This window comes from Aspergillus candidus (genome assembly GCF_002847045.1).
Source record: "Aspergillus candidus strain CBS 102.13 unplaced genomic scaffold BDW47scaffold_74, whole genome shotgun sequence".
In the NCBI taxonomy this organism is placed as follows: Eukaryota; Fungi; Ascomycota; class Eurotiomycetes; order Eurotiales; family Aspergillaceae; genus Aspergillus; species Aspergillus candidus.
Window position 1 is genome coordinate 92169 of NW_020194079.1, and position 16027 is coordinate 108195.

General features: G+C 56.2%; 4 protein-coding genes across 4 annotated transcripts; 1 reads left to right on the forward strand and 3 right to left on the reverse strand.

Moving 5' to 3' along the window:
• Positions 1-600: 600 nt before the first annotated feature.
• Positions 601-7843, reverse strand: BDW47DRAFT_85617 (acetyl-CoA carboxylase ACC1). The gene is made up of 3 exons (XM_024820054.1): positions 7586-7843; positions 7346-7516; positions 601-7286 (listed from the first exon to the last, which is right to left on the reverse strand). Exons 1-3 carry the CDS (start codon positions 7748-7750, stop codon positions 744-746), a joined length of 6879 nt encoding a protein of 2292 aa, XP_024667967.1. The 5' UTR covers positions 7751-7843; the 3' UTR covers positions 601-743.
• A 2743-nt stretch (positions 7844-10586) lies between these two features.
• nde1 (nuclear distribution protein NudE) lies at positions 10587-12441 on the reverse strand (the record flags this gene model as incomplete). Its single annotated transcript, XM_024815534.1, has 2 exons — positions 10587-12134; positions 12202-12441. 2 exons carry the CDS (start codon positions 12439-12441, stop codon positions 10587-10589), a joined length of 1788 nt encoding a protein of 595 aa, XP_024667968.1.
• Positions 12442-13373: 932 nt separating this feature from the next.
• BDW47DRAFT_113145 (cysteine hydrolase family protein) lies at positions 13374-15321 on the forward strand. Its single transcript, XM_024814331.1, has 5 exons — positions 13374-13433; positions 13759-13878; positions 13975-14399; positions 14454-14585; positions 14637-15321. The coding sequence occupies exons 2-5, from the start codon at positions 13772-13774 to the stop codon at positions 15143-15145; spliced, it is 1173 nt and encodes a 390-aa protein (XP_024667969.1). The 5' UTR covers positions 13374-13433; positions 13759-13771; the 3' UTR covers positions 15146-15321.
• Positions 15322-15409: 88 nt separating this feature from the next.
• Positions 15410-16006, reverse strand: BDW47DRAFT_113147 (TRAPP subunit TRS20; the record flags this gene model as incomplete). The annotated part of the gene is made up of 1 exon (XM_024814332.1): positions 15410-16006. A coding segment is annotated over one exon (433 nt), but the record flags the coding sequence as incomplete, so codon positions are not given.
• Between the last annotated feature and the right edge of the window lie 21 nt (positions 16007-16027).

Consider the following 16027-nt stretch of genomic DNA (forward strand, 5'->3'; position numbering starts at 1 on the left):
TTGCCCTTCACTATTTACTGACGATACCGATGGCATCCATAAAATCCCATGCATCATCATTACAGAATCCAGGTCCGGTTGAACACGGAGCACGGATCGGAGGACTGATCGGGGGGCTGATCGGGGGACCGATCGGGGGACCGGAGTATATGTGATATGCTACCGGTTTCAAGATGCAACTTGTTCCACGACACATGTGATGCTGCTGAGAAACTAATGGAATGAGAGCGCAATCTTAGCTCACGATAGCTGGTAGCGATTTCAACACCATTTCTCGTTGAGAAACATTGGAGCGGCTGCTTGAACAGACATGGGGAACGGACAATATAGATACCCCAAGTTAGACCCCTTATTAGAATTATTCGACAAGAGGAACCCTCGATAATGATTAACGAGAGAAATGAACTAGTTGGTTCAATAGGAAAAGACGATGAGATTTGATCAATGTTCAAAAACATCTCACACAATCATCATATGTATAAACAAGGATGACAAAAACAGACAATCATACCGCGCAGCGCATGCACCATTTGTCCACTCAGTTCAACAAGAAGTAAAAAGCAAAAAGTAAAAGGTAAAAAAGTAAGATAAGATAAATAAAATAAAAATAAAAATAGATATCTAACATGAACATGTTTGTTTCCCCAACTCCCACACAACAAAATCAGACAAAAACGACATACATAACATACTGAGTATGCATAGTAGTTATAGGTCTATCTATAGAATTCATTCAATCAAGCTCAAGCCGAAGCAAGATACTTAAACACAGCCTCCCTCTCCTCAACAGGAAGCATACCCAGCACCTGCTGCACACCCCGGAGACCACCCTCCTTGTTCCCGATAAGCAGGCGTGCGATCTCAGAAGCGACACTGTCAGACTTGAGCGAGTCGACCTTCGCCTGGATGATCTTCTTGTTCTCCTCGTACCACATGGCGACGCGCTGGTCCTCGTTTTCGAGCTCGTCGTCGAGGAGGCCAGTCCAGGAGTGGAGGGTGCGGAGGTGGGTCTTGCGCGTGGACTCAGGCGCAGGGGGCAGGGAGTCCGGGTTGGCGGCGGGGACGGCGCCGCTGCGGTCGTGGGTAGCGGCGGGGTTTGCCTCCGCGGCGACCATGCGCTTGACGATGACTTCTTCACTGAGACGGCGGCGCAGACGCCAGTAGAAGAAGCGACGGGCGTTCTTCCAGCTGATGGCCTGGCGGATGGTGTCCTTGGCTTTCATGCGGCCGGGGCGGTCGTGGAGGTCGGCGAATTGGAGCGCGATCTGCATGTAGACCGGGAGGAGGCGCTCCTCGCGAGCGGCCATCTTGATCTTGATGTCGGTGAGCTTCTCCTTGGGGAGAGACTGGTCTGCCAGGGCGCGGCGAAGCTCGCCGTACTCCGGATCCAGGCGGGCCATGGTGTCGAGCTGTTTCTCTCGGCGGTACTTGATGTTGACGATACCCTCGGGCTCGAGGACACCACCGCGGGCTTCGTCATCGGCGTACATTTCCATCTGATCGGGGTTGATCGTGGGGTCGACGACAACCCAAGAGCCACCACGCAGTTCACCATAAGGCGGAATATAGACAAAGATCGGCTGCTCATACTTGACAAGCGCATCAACAATGTAAGAACCATACTTGAGGACCTCCTGGAACATGTCACGTTGACCGCCAGAGAAACCTCTCCAGTTGGCCAGGATCATGACGGGAAGCTGCTCGCCGTTGTTGAAATCACGGAGCGCCTGGGCGGTCTTGAAGGCCGAGTTAGGGTACCACACACCGCCAGCCTCGGTGTTGACGACTTCAGAAGAGTCAGGGTTGGCCGGATCCGCAGGAGTGACGTTGTCGACGGTGCGGGTCTCGACGGCGATGACACCCATGGGGATGCCACCCAGGCGGGCACGACCGACGACGACGGTTCGGGCCCATCCGCCCAGGGCCTCTTCGAAGGATCCCACGTCGAAGAGACCGGGGAGGAAGCCTTCTTCGTCTTGCGCGCCGGCGATGAGGTGGCGAGGGTCGTAGCCTTGCTTGCTGGGCGGGTAGTAGGCCACATCCCGGTCCCAGTTGTCGGACCACGGACGGATGGGGATGGGGGCGCCCTTCTTGTCGGGCACGAAGGACATCCACTCGACGATCTTCTGGACACCGTCGAAGTCGTCGTTGGCGGTCATGTGCGAGACACCGTTCCTGTACATGATCTGCGTGCCACCGAGCTGCAGGTTGGAGGTGTAGACCTCTCTGCCCAGCAGCTTGTTGATAGCCGGAGCGCCGGTCAGGATGATCGGCTGGCCCTCGACCTGGATGGACCGCTGACCAAGACGGACAAGGTACGCACCAATACCAACGGAACGGCAAGTGACCAGGGTGATGGTGAAGATGTCCTCGTACGCCTTGGAGGTGGCACCAGCGATGAGACCCGAGCCCTTCAGACACTCAACACCCAGACCATCCTTGGCACCGATCACGGTGGTGATCTTGTGGCGCTCTTCGCCATCCTCAGTGATCGGCTCCGTAATCACCTCCTTCTTCTTGCTGGCATCAAGCTTCTTCTTCACCTCGGGAGTCAGGTAGAGGTACTTGAACCCAGCCTCGGGCCTGCCCGGATCGTTCCAGGCAACGGAGAAGAGCGGAAGGAGCTCGTCAGCCATTCCAATACGAGCACCAGAGTTGGCAGAGAGGTAGATGCGGGGAATGCCAAGCTTGCGCGCCAGCTCCGTACACTTGTTGAAGAACTTGTCCTCCAGCGGACCGAACGAACCGATCTGGAAGGTGATGTCGTTGGCGACAATGATGAAACGTCGGCCGCGAGGGTACTCGGGCGTACGGGCAGTGACGATCCAACCAACCATGCCGTGAGTGTTGGTGCCGGGGCCACGAGAGATCTCGACCAGATTGTCGGTATCATCCAGGACCAGTTCGCTGTAGTCGATGCACTCGCCAACAGGGGGACGCTGATCGATCAACGACGGGATCTGCTCCAGCGACTTGGACCAGCTGTTCTGGAACGCCTGGCGGAACAGCTCGGGGAAATCGTACACGTACTGGGTACCCATGATGTGGGCCTTGTAACGCTTCGGCTGCAGCCACTCCTTGGTAGGGTAGGGCGTCGTGACAGGGCGCAAGTGCATCGAGCCGAGCTTGTTGCTGCCGCCGATGCTTTGGAAGATCCATTCACCCTTCTCGGTTTTCTTCTCCACGTAGAGCTCCACCTGGATAATGAAACCGTACGTGTTGGTGATGATGACACGCAGAGGATAGGGCATGCCAGTGGCCGGGTCGGTGCACAAAATACGGATCTCAGCGCCGGTGACACGCAAACGCCACAGGCGGCGACCAAAGCGGTCCAAGAAACCGGCCAGGGCCTGCTCCACGTCATGGGGCTGGAGGTTGAAAACGGGAGAGAAGTTGATGAAGATGTGGTTCAAATCGGAGTTGTTGTTTCCAATGATCTCCAGCGCATCCAGGATATCGGTCATGAGACGGTCGGCTTCGGAGATGAGGTACTCGGCCGTCGGGATATCATCACGCAGGCGACCGGGACGGACGACAGCCCGCACGAAGTACCGCTTATCCACCGCCTTGTCGTTCTCCGGACCCTTACCGATAGCCTCGTAGACGTGGATGTTGCGGTTTTCGGTGAACACGGGGGTGATCTTGAACTTGGACAGACGTCCAAGCTCCAGCTGGAACGCCAGGGCCGGCTCGCTGTGACGGATGCTCTCGTCCTCCTCGTAGGTGGGACCACGGAAGGTGTAGTAGCCGGGGTAGATTCCGTTCTTGCTGCAGATGAAGGTCACGCGGCGGACACGGCGAGCAAGGAGCTCACTCTTGAAGGTTTCGATCAACGCGGTGGCTTGCTTGACGATCTGCGCATCGTCGAGATCTTCGACGTCGCGAATTGCGACGTTCAGAACGCCAGTCAGCTCGTCGTCGTTCTCGACCTTGGGCGCCGGTCGTCGCTTGCCCTCCAGGTTAGCAAGGAGGGTGTGGTCACTGCCCTTCTTAGACTTGGCAACGGGGAAGCCCTCCAGGGCGCGGGTCAGGGCCTCGTCGGCATCCTCCAGATACTGGATGGGGACAATGACACCCTTCCGCACGGGGTCACCCGTGCTGTCGTTGACCAGGTGAGACAGCTCGCTGAAGGAGTTCATCCGCTTGAAAGGGTTGCTGGCCTCGGCAGTCGGGGTGTTGGGGGTGGACGGATGCGCGGAAGAGACCGGGCCGTACTCAGGCTGTCCGATCTTGCTCAGCGTGAAGTCCCAGCACAGCAGCGGGAACTCGCCCGTCGCGGTGTAATTGATGTCCTGCAGGGTGTAGGCACGGTAGGCACGGCGCACATACACCTCAAGAGCGGCCAGCGTGACCCAGACATCCTGGTGAACAAAGAAGCGAGGCAGAACGTCGAACACCGTATACTTGGAGTCCACCACCTCCTTCAGCACCGAGAACTCGGGCTCCCGGTGCTCGAAGCCCGTCTCACCGTACCGCGACTCCACGACTGCGGAGCGCAAGATCAGCTCCATCTGAGCCACGCGCTCCTCCATCGACGGCAGGGCGCACTGGATCAGGACCTCACGGGCCTTGAGTGTGACCTTGGCGGACGAGCGGGATTCAAGCTCCGTCAGCTTCTGGAGGATAGGCTTGAAGTACTTGCCCACGTTACCAACACCCGGCTGGTTGGGACGGTACATGGCCAGGATAGCCAGGATGAGGTTGTTCTTGGCGCCAATGCGGCTGTGAGACAGAACCGTGTGGACGATGCCGAGGATGTCGTCCTTGTGCTCCTCGCGGAGCTTCAGGATGGCATCTTCGTCGCGAATGTTGCGGTACGCGAAGAGCTTCTCGACATTGTAGTACTGCTCGAGCAGACCGCTGAAGACGCCAAACTCGTGGGCCTTCAGCCCGTCCATGTACTTGTTGATCACGAACAGCAAAGGCAGCAGCGTGGTCTTCAGGATCTCCGCGTCGGCGGGGTTGACGTTCTCCTCGATGAACCGCGCAATGGTCTTCTGCAGCTGCTTGGCGGGGAATTCGGCCTTGCGCGACTTGGCGCGCTCGACGACGCTCTCAAGCTGGGCATCCAGCTTTTGCGGCATGCGGGAGTGCAAGGCAGACGACTGGGCGTTCCACTCGCCATAGGGAAGTTCCGGGTTCCGGAGGACCTCCACCAGCTCCTTCAGCGTGGCCGCCATGATCACCTGGTTGTCGTACCCACGCAGGATGTTCTCCAGGATACTGTGCAGGAGGAAGAAGCGCTGGGGCGGCTTGCTGCCCACCACCTGAGGGGGGCCCAACTCGGGCAGCTGGCCGGTAAACGGCTGGGCGTGCTTCACGCGCGAGGGGTCGTCCAGGGCCAGAATGCCGAGGATGTCGCCGGCCTCGAGGGTCGCGCCGGGCTGCTTGATCAGCTGGACGATACCGTCCTCCTGGGCGATCAGAGGCATGTACATCTTCATCACCTCGACTTCGGCGAAGGGCTGGCCCGCGCGCACGTGTTCGCCGCTCTCGACGGTGAACTTGACGAGCTTACCGGGGGACGGGGAACGGAGCTGCGTCGGGTCGTTCTCCTGCTCCAGCAGGCAGGTCTTGCCGTCGACACTGATGCGCGTCGCGGCCGGCTCCTCCTTCCAGTAAACGTTGTGGCTGCGACCGGCCAGCAGGACCAGGAGGCCGCCGTCGGCCAGGGCACGCACGCCCACCGAGCACTTGGATCCGTTGATGAAGACGTGGTAGCTGTCGTGGCTCGCGCGCGTGGCGGTGAATTTGTACCGAGCGCCTTCGTAGATGAAGTCCACGGGGAAGACGGTCTTGAGGACATCCTTAGAGGGTACCTGACCCTTCTCCAGCCCCTTGCGGTACTCCTCCACGCCGGCTTCACTGGCCTGGTGCGCCTTGGTGACGGCACCGCACAGAACCGCGACGATGGGATCGGGGCGCTCCGCAGTCAGCTTGTTCGTGATCAGCTGGTCCAGCCACCCGGTCGTGATGGTGTTATCCTCGAACGCGGGCGTCTCCAGCAGCTTGATCAGATACTCGACGGTCGTTCGGAAATCACCGCGGATGCTCAATTCCTTGAGGGCGATGACCATGTGCTTGCGCGACGCCGAACGGTTTTCACCGTATGCGAAGATGTGACCGAACTGACTGTCCGAGAAGCTGTGGATGCCACCCGAAGTACCGACGGAGAAGTAACCCCAGACGTTGGACGAACTCCGGAAGTTCAGCTCGTGCATGGTGCCGCTGGACGGCTTGAACCCCTCACCGGGGTCCTCCGAGGTGATGCGGCACGCGGTGGTGTGCCCCTTGGGCTGCGGGCGACGCTGGGTCTGGAAGCTCTCCTCGCTCGAAAAGTCAAAATCGAGGTCCGAGGTGGTGTTGGGGTCAACACCGTAGAGCAGGCGAATGTCCCGGATGCGGTGGAGGGGAATACCCATGGCGATCTGGAGCTGCGCCGCGGGCAGGTTGACGCCGGACACCATTTCGGTGGTCGGGTGCTCGACCTGGAGACGGGGGTTCAGCTCCAGGAAGTAGAACTTGTCGTCGGCGTGCGAGTAGAGGTACTCGACGGTACCCGCGGAGACGTAACCGACCAGGCGACCCAGGCTGACGGCGGCCTTCTCCATCGCCTGGAAGGTGGGCGGCTTCGCGATGGTCACGGGCGCCTCTTCGATGATCTTCTGGTGACGTCGTTGCACGGAGCAGTCGCGACCAAACAGGGAGATGTTGTTTCCGTACTGGTCCGCCAGCAGCTGCACTTCCAAATGACGGGCATTCCCTGCGAGTTTCATGATGAAGATAGGCGAACCAGGGATCTCCGCAGCGGCGGCGTTGTACAGGGAGATGAAGTCCTCCTCCTTGTCGACCTTGCGAATACCCTTACCGCCGCCACCTTCGGACGCCTTGACCATGACGGGGAACCCGATCTCCTTGGCCTTCTGCAAACCCTCCTGGGGAGAGAAAGTGCACCCCTTGTTGTAGACATCGTCTGTGACGGTGACGATCCCATTGTTATCGACCGTGACCTCCTCAACGCCAGTGCCGGACCACGGGATGCAGGGCACCCCGGCGTGTTGCGCGACAATCGTGGAGGAAATCTTGTCACCCAGCGAACGCATGGCGGAGGCCGGGGGGCCAATGAAGATGATCTTCTTCGGCGAAGCCGCCAGCGACTCGGGAAGGCGGGGGTTTTCGGAGGCATGGCCCCAACCGGCCCAAACGGCGTGCACGTCCATTCGTTCGGCGACATCGACGATCAGCTCGACGTTGGCATAGTTGTTGTTATTCGTCCCACCGGGAACCTGACGATCTAGTCAGCAAGCGTGTCCCATCCCACCGGCCACATTCCTGGATTTCATACCTCAACATATTTATCCGCCATCCGGATGTAGTCCGCGTTGGCGTGCAGATCTTCCGGCGTAGCCATGACCGTGAACTGAATGGCACGCTCGTCGCCGAACGTCTCGTAGGCCCATTTTCGGACGGAGCGGATCTCCTTGACGGCCGCAATACCGTTGTTGGCAATGAGAACCTAGATACAACCATTGTTAGACATGGATTCCCCCCTTTTGCTTCCAAAGTCATTCGAACTGAAGCTCACCGAACTGATAACGGAGTGACCGTTGTGTTGAGCGACAAAGTCCTTGACGATACTCGGGGGTGCAGCGTCCAAGTGGTTACCGCCAATGAAGTGAGAGGGAATGTCGGTTTTGGCCGCCAGCGAGCCGGCGAGGCCATTTGTGGAAGAATCGTTAGGGGCGCCCATGATGCAAGCCGTGAATTATGTGTGGCGAGATCTCAAAACCATGCGAAATCAGCCCGGCAAAGATGTGTGATCGGAGGTAGAGAACACGGAGTAAGGCGTTAGGACGGAGGAGTGTTATTGAGGATAGAGGAGGCGTCTGTCGATTGTCCCGGTGGTGATAGTAATACAGGGGATCAGAAGGACGGCATCAAGCGATGGAGGGGAGACTGAGGGGGAGAGAATCGGCCGGGAGAAGGACGAGGAATCTGACGGAAGAAATCCGGGGACTAGAAAGAGCGCGGCAAGGCAGAGTTAGCGTCTGTCAGATGAACGAGGATATAACTTGAAACTTGAAGATCGTATGTGATATACTTGCACGCCATTGGACGTGCATCGCAATACGACAGTGGTCTTGGATAGAGAGGGGTGGGGGTGGGTTACGTACGATGAGCACCTCGAGAGGATCAAGATTAGTAGGAGTAAAAAAAGAATAGATGATAGTAGTGAAAGTGAGGGAGGAAAGAAGAAGAAGCCCAGCCAAGGAGGAGAGGAGAAGAGAAGAGGAAGAAGATAGACAGATGGATGGTAGTAGTAGTAGTAGTAGTGGTACGGGACTACTTAGTTACTTCCTTAGTAGTGAATGATCTGGCCCAGAAAAAAAAAAAAATCCATAAATAATAAAGGAACCGGAGGGAAAACCCACCGCCGAACCAGCCGTCTAAACCCAAAGGAGAAAGTCATCTCCCCAACTAAACATCTGCTTCTCTCTCCTCCTTTCCCACCACTTTTCCTTCTTGCTTGTTCGGGTCCCACGTCAACCAGGGGGGCTCATTCCATGGAAATTCCGAGAAACTGTTCAACCATAGGGCAAGGATGACACTCTTGAACCAACAGGAATCTCCAATGTGGATGCATATTTCCCTGTGTCTTGGCGGTGCCCATAATACTCCCACGCCGCCTCCTCTCCATTCGTAGTTCGGGTCCTGGTTGTCCTATCCCTGCCTGATTTATCAGGAATCGACGTTTTTCATCCGGTCGTCCGCTAGACACATCGACAATTTTTTTATTCGTGTATCCATTCGTCCCAGTCAAAATCCAGATATACTTAATGACAACCAACAGATCTGACCGTCTACGGAGTCACCGCCGATCGTCTCCCAAACGGCACTAAACTAAAGGCCGAGTCGATCAACCGGGAAGTACAGTATCGGACTGAACTATTTATCTCCAACTGCTCTCTCAATCAGACTCATGGACTAAATACTTGACAATATTGAGTCGGCAGTAATATACCGAGAAAGAAGCCCTTCAAACAGGACTGATTCAAACCACAAACCTCCATCGGCGTTGCCCATCACCACCGCCGAACGCTAACTAACTATATCGGAACTCGGCAGTCAACTAAAACTACCTAGTCATGAATTATGGCGTCCCTCACCGATGATGTAAAGTCCACTTGTTGACGGCACACCGAGACTAAGCCTCAACGGGACAAATTGTTGAAGGACCCACACCGGCCACTTGGCCCTAGAAAGTGACCAGGCCCGTTGGGAGTTGGGAATTTGGCAGAGAGGGATCGCCCTCACCAAATCGTGGGCTAGAAATTCGGGAGTGATTCTAGTCTGGCCACTGACGAGGGTGGTGTTTCTCATCTTTACCTGGCTGGGGCATAAGTGTGACCTCGTGTTTTTAATTGATTACTTTAACTTCTGTACCCTCTGTTCGTTGTTGATTCCCCATGGGGGTTAATTTGTCTGTCTCGAGTCTTACCAGTCAGCAGTGTGCATGCCTGATCTGTCAGGCTGTCTCAACCAATCTCACGGGTTGTATGAGTTCTACACCGTTTCACTAATTTCATCCCTGCTATATAATAATATCGGACTATCTCATCAATCAACATATCCCGAGGCTCTATATAATTAGTAGAGACTCGGCGTTCACTGTTCCATAATCAAACCGAGGCACACCCGAATATATATTTGTAGAGACATCCGATCATCATTTCGCACGGCAACCACCAATCGCTGATCCTTGTGATATCTGTTTATCTATCTAGTTATTTATTTGTTCACCTAACACCCGATTGACTTATACATCCACAGATTACGAAGGACACTGTTCATAAGGACACTATTCACTACCGATATTGAAAGATAGTTGGGTATTGTATTGTTCAAACGCCTCAGCTACCACAAAATACTATTCCCCTATACATGGGAAAAGATACAACCACTGAAAAGAAAAGAAAAGAAAAGAAGAATTCGCTGGGATACAGCTGGGACGTCGATAGGGTCCTGCACAACAACAAAGTGCAACAACCCCCGACATAGGGATATCAAATCGATGGCGCCACCGAAAAAAAAAAAACAGACACAAAATCCTGAGCGAGCCAACTCCGCCCTGCCAGCCGAAACTGATGGTAGCAAAACAAAAAACCCGTATGACGATCCGAGACTAGAGAGCAAAACCGCGAGGCAATACCTTATCAAACCGGAATATGTCTAATGAAACCAGCCCAAACCGACACGCCCCCCTGCCCGAAGAAACAACAGTTGGGATAGAGCGAGGTAGGCTTTCGAGGAAACAAACGAGGTCTTGCCCAGATCGCGTGGATTACAAAAACGTGACATGAGAAAGGAAAGGAATAGAGAGGTAGAGAGAAAGGGGGGGAGAGATAATTCGCAAGCGAAATGATCAGTAGACTGGTACTGACACTTGCGTATGGGACATATACATCGTAAAGGCCAACATCCTCCGCGTCCCGGGCGGCACGTACGGGACATGGTGGAATTCAGGGGATGGAGGCGGGAAAAAGGAGAATGAAGAAGAGGGGGAAGGAGAACCAGCGAGGACAACTCTAAAACGTCTCGCCCAGATCACTGGGGGTCGCTTTGTGATTGGAGGGTCCCATGTTTTCCCGGCGATCGATTTCGCCGCTTGTCCGGAGAGTACGAGGCGTGGGGATGGCCGACATGTTGCTGGGAGTCCGTTTCTTCACCCCGTTTGGCCCGTTTGGGGTGGGTATCGATGGCAGACGGGTCTGGCGCGCCTCACTGATCTTCGCGCGCACGGACATGTGCATGGCGAGATCCTCATCCTCGTCGATGTGAGACATGCCGTTGACCGGGGCCCCCTGCGCGGAGGGGTTGCTGAGCGACGACCGCGGCCGCCGGCTTTCCGTGGTCGGGTTCGTCGAATAATGCCCGAGAGGCGTTTTGGTGCGACTCTGGCGACTTTCCGGCCGGGTCGACGAGGGGGCCACGCTCGGGTGGGTACTGTGGCTGAAGGAGCTGGAGAAACTCGTGCGGCTGCTCGGTCGGCTATCGCCCTGGGTCCGTTGGCTGAACGAGGGACGGTGCGGGAGGTAGGACGGCACGCCGTCGCCATCCCGGAGCGACGAGCTGAAGCTGCTGCTACTCAGGCGTTGGCGGGCCTCGCCGCCGCGCGGGGTGATGGTCGACCCCATCGGGCTGCTGCCCAGGATCGATCCGGAACGCGACCCGGCGCGAGACGAGCCCCGGGACGGCGAGTCCGACGGGGGCGGCAGCTTCGACTTGGCGGACTGCACGCGTTCCTCGAGCTTCTGCATCTTGCCGATGAGGCCGCGGATCTGACAGAGGGAACCCGATTTGGGAAGCGCGGACGGTCGCTGGGCCGGAGCGTTGCTGGGCTTGGTCAAGCTGGGGCGGGAGGTCACCGACGGCGTGGACCAGCCATTGCTGTACGCCGCGGATGTCGCACGGGAATGGGGTTGATACCGCTGGGTGCGGGGCCCGTGGAGGGAGCGGGTGCCGAATGATTCAGACCCCGAGGCCTTCTGGCGGGGAAACCCGGGGACGGCGTTGATGGACTTGCGCATGCTGCTCGTCTCCGACATGGGTGGGGAGGGGGGCGTCGCCGCGACCGAGGCCAGCGACGCTTTCATGGGGGGTGTATGGAACAAGGGCGAGGAGACGGTCGAGGTGGCCGGCGACCGATCGAAGATCTCCGGGGTCTGGGGGGTGGACGGCGTGCGGTGCAAGGGAGTCGGTTTCCTGCGTCGACCACCACCGTGCCATTCGGCGTTCCGGAGCCTCTCCTGGACAATGTCGGTCTCGATCCTGACTTCGGAGAGTTCGTCGCGAAGACGTTGGTTTTCGATGCGCAGGAATTCGCGCTCTTTGTCGCCATTCTTGATCTCCTCCTCCAGCAGAACCCCCCTCTCGATAGCGATGTTGTACTTGGACTCCAGATCCTCCAGGGATGAAGTCGTATGGCGAGCCTGTCGTTCATAATCATCGTTGGTGACTTCAATATCGCGCAGCTTCAGCTGCAGCGAGCGGGTGGTGTCTCGTAGGGTAGTGATCTCTTTCTGTAGGGCATTCTGGGCGGCGCCGCCCTCGGACTTGGACTGCTTGTACTTGGTCTGCGGCGAGCGGGGGTGAGCTAAAACCCTCCAGCGGGGCCAGGGAGAGCCCAATCGATTCACATACCTTCCACTCGTCGACCTCGTAAGTCAGCTTGTCCAGTCTCTCCTTCAACTTCCGCTCTCGCTTCTCCGAGGCCTCGATATCCTTCTCCAGCTCCGCCTCCAGCTCGCGGCTGGAGGCCTGAAAATCGGCCAACTCGGACTCTAACTGCTCATATTGAGCTTTGTAGTGGGCGAGTTCATCCCGACCGGATCTAGATTCCTTGGGGTGCGAGGTGGAGGAAGAGACTTCCGCCGACGGCATGGTTCCTGGCCCAGCAGCCAACGCCAGGGGATAGGAGACTGCACGTTTAGGGGAACCACGTGGGAGGGCAGAAGAGCGGATGGGACGTCGATCAACGGAATCACAATCAACAGAATAATTGAAAGTTACCGACGAAAGGATCAGAGGGTGTCGAGATGGAGGTCATCCACGCCGGAGGGGGGGGTGGTTGGTGGTGACAACAACCGTGCGTGAACTGGTGGTGGTTGATGACGACGGGAAATGGGGGAGGGGCCGAGGCGGTGTCGCAGGGTCGGCGATTGCGACGGAACAAGGAAGGGAGAAAGGAAAAGAAAGAAAGAAAAAGGGGAAAGAAACAAGAAAGGAAAAAAAGAGAAAAGAAGAAGAGAAGAGAGTACACGGAGAGAGTTACCCTCCGTGAGTGAGACTTACCGTTTAAAACAAACCCTCACAGAGGGAAAAGGGAAGAGAAGAGGGAGAGAGAGAGAGAGAGGGAGAGGGAGAGGAAGTGGTTGTTGTTGATGTTGTTGTTGGTCCTCAGGCCCCGATCTGACTATTCCCGGGTGATTTCGTGCCAAGAGTTGCTATACTTAGGAGGGTTAGGCGGTTTGAGGTATGAGATGTACTTTCAATACTCCTGTAATTTTATTTTTCATCTTCAGGAGAAACATATATTTATCTTATAATATGTATTCCATATTCTAATATCTAATAATATATCACAAGTCATCCAGGCAGTGTCCACGGGAGATGTGCAGGTGACAGTATACTTACTAGAGTACACATACTATACGGACTATACATACTCTATATTGCCACTACTCGGCTCTAATGGAACTATTGACCGCCCTCGTACCCGTGCGTCTTCCCAGGCTCCAGTGTGAGTGACTCTTAGTTCTCTTTACTTAGTCCTTATCGGTCTCTCCATAACTATCACCCTCTCCTCTCCTGTTGTTTGGTCTGAGATCAGTTGATGATCCTGATTCACCCCTGGACACACCTTGGTTGGTTGTGTAAGTCTTCCTTTGAAACAAGCCTTGCGGTCTGGTGTCAGGCCTGCATGTTATTGTTTGTTTCCTCCACTTGCATCTCTTGGTTCCCTCTGGGCATCTACTTCGGTCTCCAAAGGGACCGCGTATGTCCACGCACACCCATTGTTGATTCAAACCCCCTTTGCTTCCACGCACGGTTTTATTTTGAATGTCTTAGAATGTCCTTGATGTCTTTTCTCTGTTGATTCCCTTTTGGCTCCCTCCTGTGGCTGTTTACATGGATCGTTCACCCCTCCTATAATGCTGATGTCGCGCTTCAGCTTTCTGCTGCTGATCCGCAGTCTAGATCGTCTGTTGCCATGGCGGACCCCACCGATCTGAATCTCGACGCCCCGAGCGATCTCCAGGATATCCCGGAGATGTCCATGCAGTTGATTCCGCCTCCCGAAGGCACCTTTCCGGACAAGTGAGTCCACCGACGACCACCCCCGCCCCCACCAAAACCCACTCCGCTCCCCGCCCCTGTCGCGACCACCAACTCACATGCGTATTCCGGTCGCAGGGCTTCCCTCCTCGCCGCCGTGCAGGCGCATGGCAAGGCGCATGGCTACAACGTCGTCGTCAAGTCGTCCAGTACCCCCACGGAAAAGAAACCGGGCCGCACGGCCAAGGTGTGGCTGCGCTGCGATCGCGGCGGGCACTATCGCCCGCGCAATGGTCTGACCGAGGAGACGAGAAAGCGCCGGCGGACCTCTCGCTTGATGGACTGCCCATTCATGCTAGTCGCCGCGGGCACCCCGGGTATCTGGACGCTGAGCGTTCTGAACCCGACGCACAATCATGGCCCGATGCTCGAGAAACCTCGGCAAATGTCGCATCATAAGGTGCGCAAGGGCCAGATCGCGGCGCTTCCGTATGATTGGCCGCACGATGCGAGCCTAACGCCATACACCACCGCGCTCGTCATAATTGACATGCAGAAAGACTGTGCGATCCCTGTACGGAGCATTGCTGAGAGTCGTGACTGACAGCTTCCTCTAGTTTGCGTTCCCGGTGGATACATGGAGTTTCAGGGGTGTGACATTTCTCCCGCCCAAGCCCTGATCCCCAAGCTCCAACAAGTCTTGAATGTCTTCCGATCGTCGGGTTTCCCGGTGTATCACACCCGCGAAGGTACGTGACATAGCCGCGATTGGACCCACGCATTTTACTAACATGCACCAGGTCATCGACCAGACCTCTCTACACTATCTAGTCGGGAGGCGTACCGATCCCAGAACAACTCCTCGAGACTCGGGATCGGCTCTCAAGGGCCGCTCGGACGGCTACTGATCCGCGGGGAGATCGGCCACGACACCGTGGACGAGCTGTACCCGATCCCAGGAGAGCCCGTGATCGACAAACCCGGGCGGGGGGCCTTTGCGCACACGGATTTCGAACTACTCCTGCGAAACAAGGGCATCAAGAACCTGGTCCTGGCAGGCGTTACGACAGACGTATGCGTGGCGACGACGATGCGGGAAGCCAACGACCGGGGATTCGACTGTGTCGTGCTAGAGGACGGGACGGCAGCCAGCGAATCAACCCTGCACGTCAGCACGTTGGAGGGGGTCAAGATGGAAGGAGGAATCTTCGGCGCGGTGGCCAAGATCGAGGACCTGGTGGGCGCCGTCGAGAATTTCAAAGCGACCGCGGCGAAGAAGCTGACCCCGCAGATGACGGATGAGCAGTAGGGTATGGCTATAGAGCGGGCTGTGGATATGGAGCGAGGAGTTTGGCTTTGATTATCATTTCTCTTATTCTTTTTATCTTTCATTTCCCGGTGATTGTTTCTTTGTCTGGGACTGGGAACAAGCCGGTTTGCACTCTTAGCGTAGTGAGTTGGTTATATACAGGTAGTCAATATTGGACAATCTTCCATATGCTTACGAACGTAGTCATAAGAGGAACGATCTTATGTTGTACTAGACATGTCTAGTAGTAAATCTAGCGACATGAATATGCTGATACCGATAGACCAAGGAATAACCAAGCTATCTAACCCGTCAAGAACGCCACGCTAGCCTCACATGTAGCAAGGAGAAAAAGCAAAAAAAAATAAATAAAATACACAAACCACAAACCACTCACAATCAAACCTCCTCCTTCCCAAAAGAAAAGATTACAACCACTTCTTCCCCGCAGCAGTAACCCTCCCCCTAAAAACAGGACTCGTAATCTCCATCCCCTGCCTATAAAACGGACTCATAACAGTCTTCACGTAATTCTCATAAACCTCACTCATAAACTGGCGCACCGCCTCCTCCGTCTGCGGAGAGGTCGGGTTAGCCGCAATGGAGCTCGACGAGGTGCGCGAGGAGGACGCCGTCGCCGCGAAAGAGGAGCCCAGCAGCGAGGACGCCCCGCTGCTGCTGCTGACGCTGCCGGTGCCGGGGGCTGCTGCTCCGGCTGCTCCTGTTGATGCGGCGGCGGCGGAGCCGGCTGTTGGGAGTTGCGGGGGTTGGTGGAGGAGGAGGAAGCGCGCGCCGGAGGGGGCGAGGAAGGCGGAGATGAATGCTGCTGCGGGTGGGTAGGTGTCGATGTGTTTGAGGTACCTTTATTTATCCGTCTTAGCT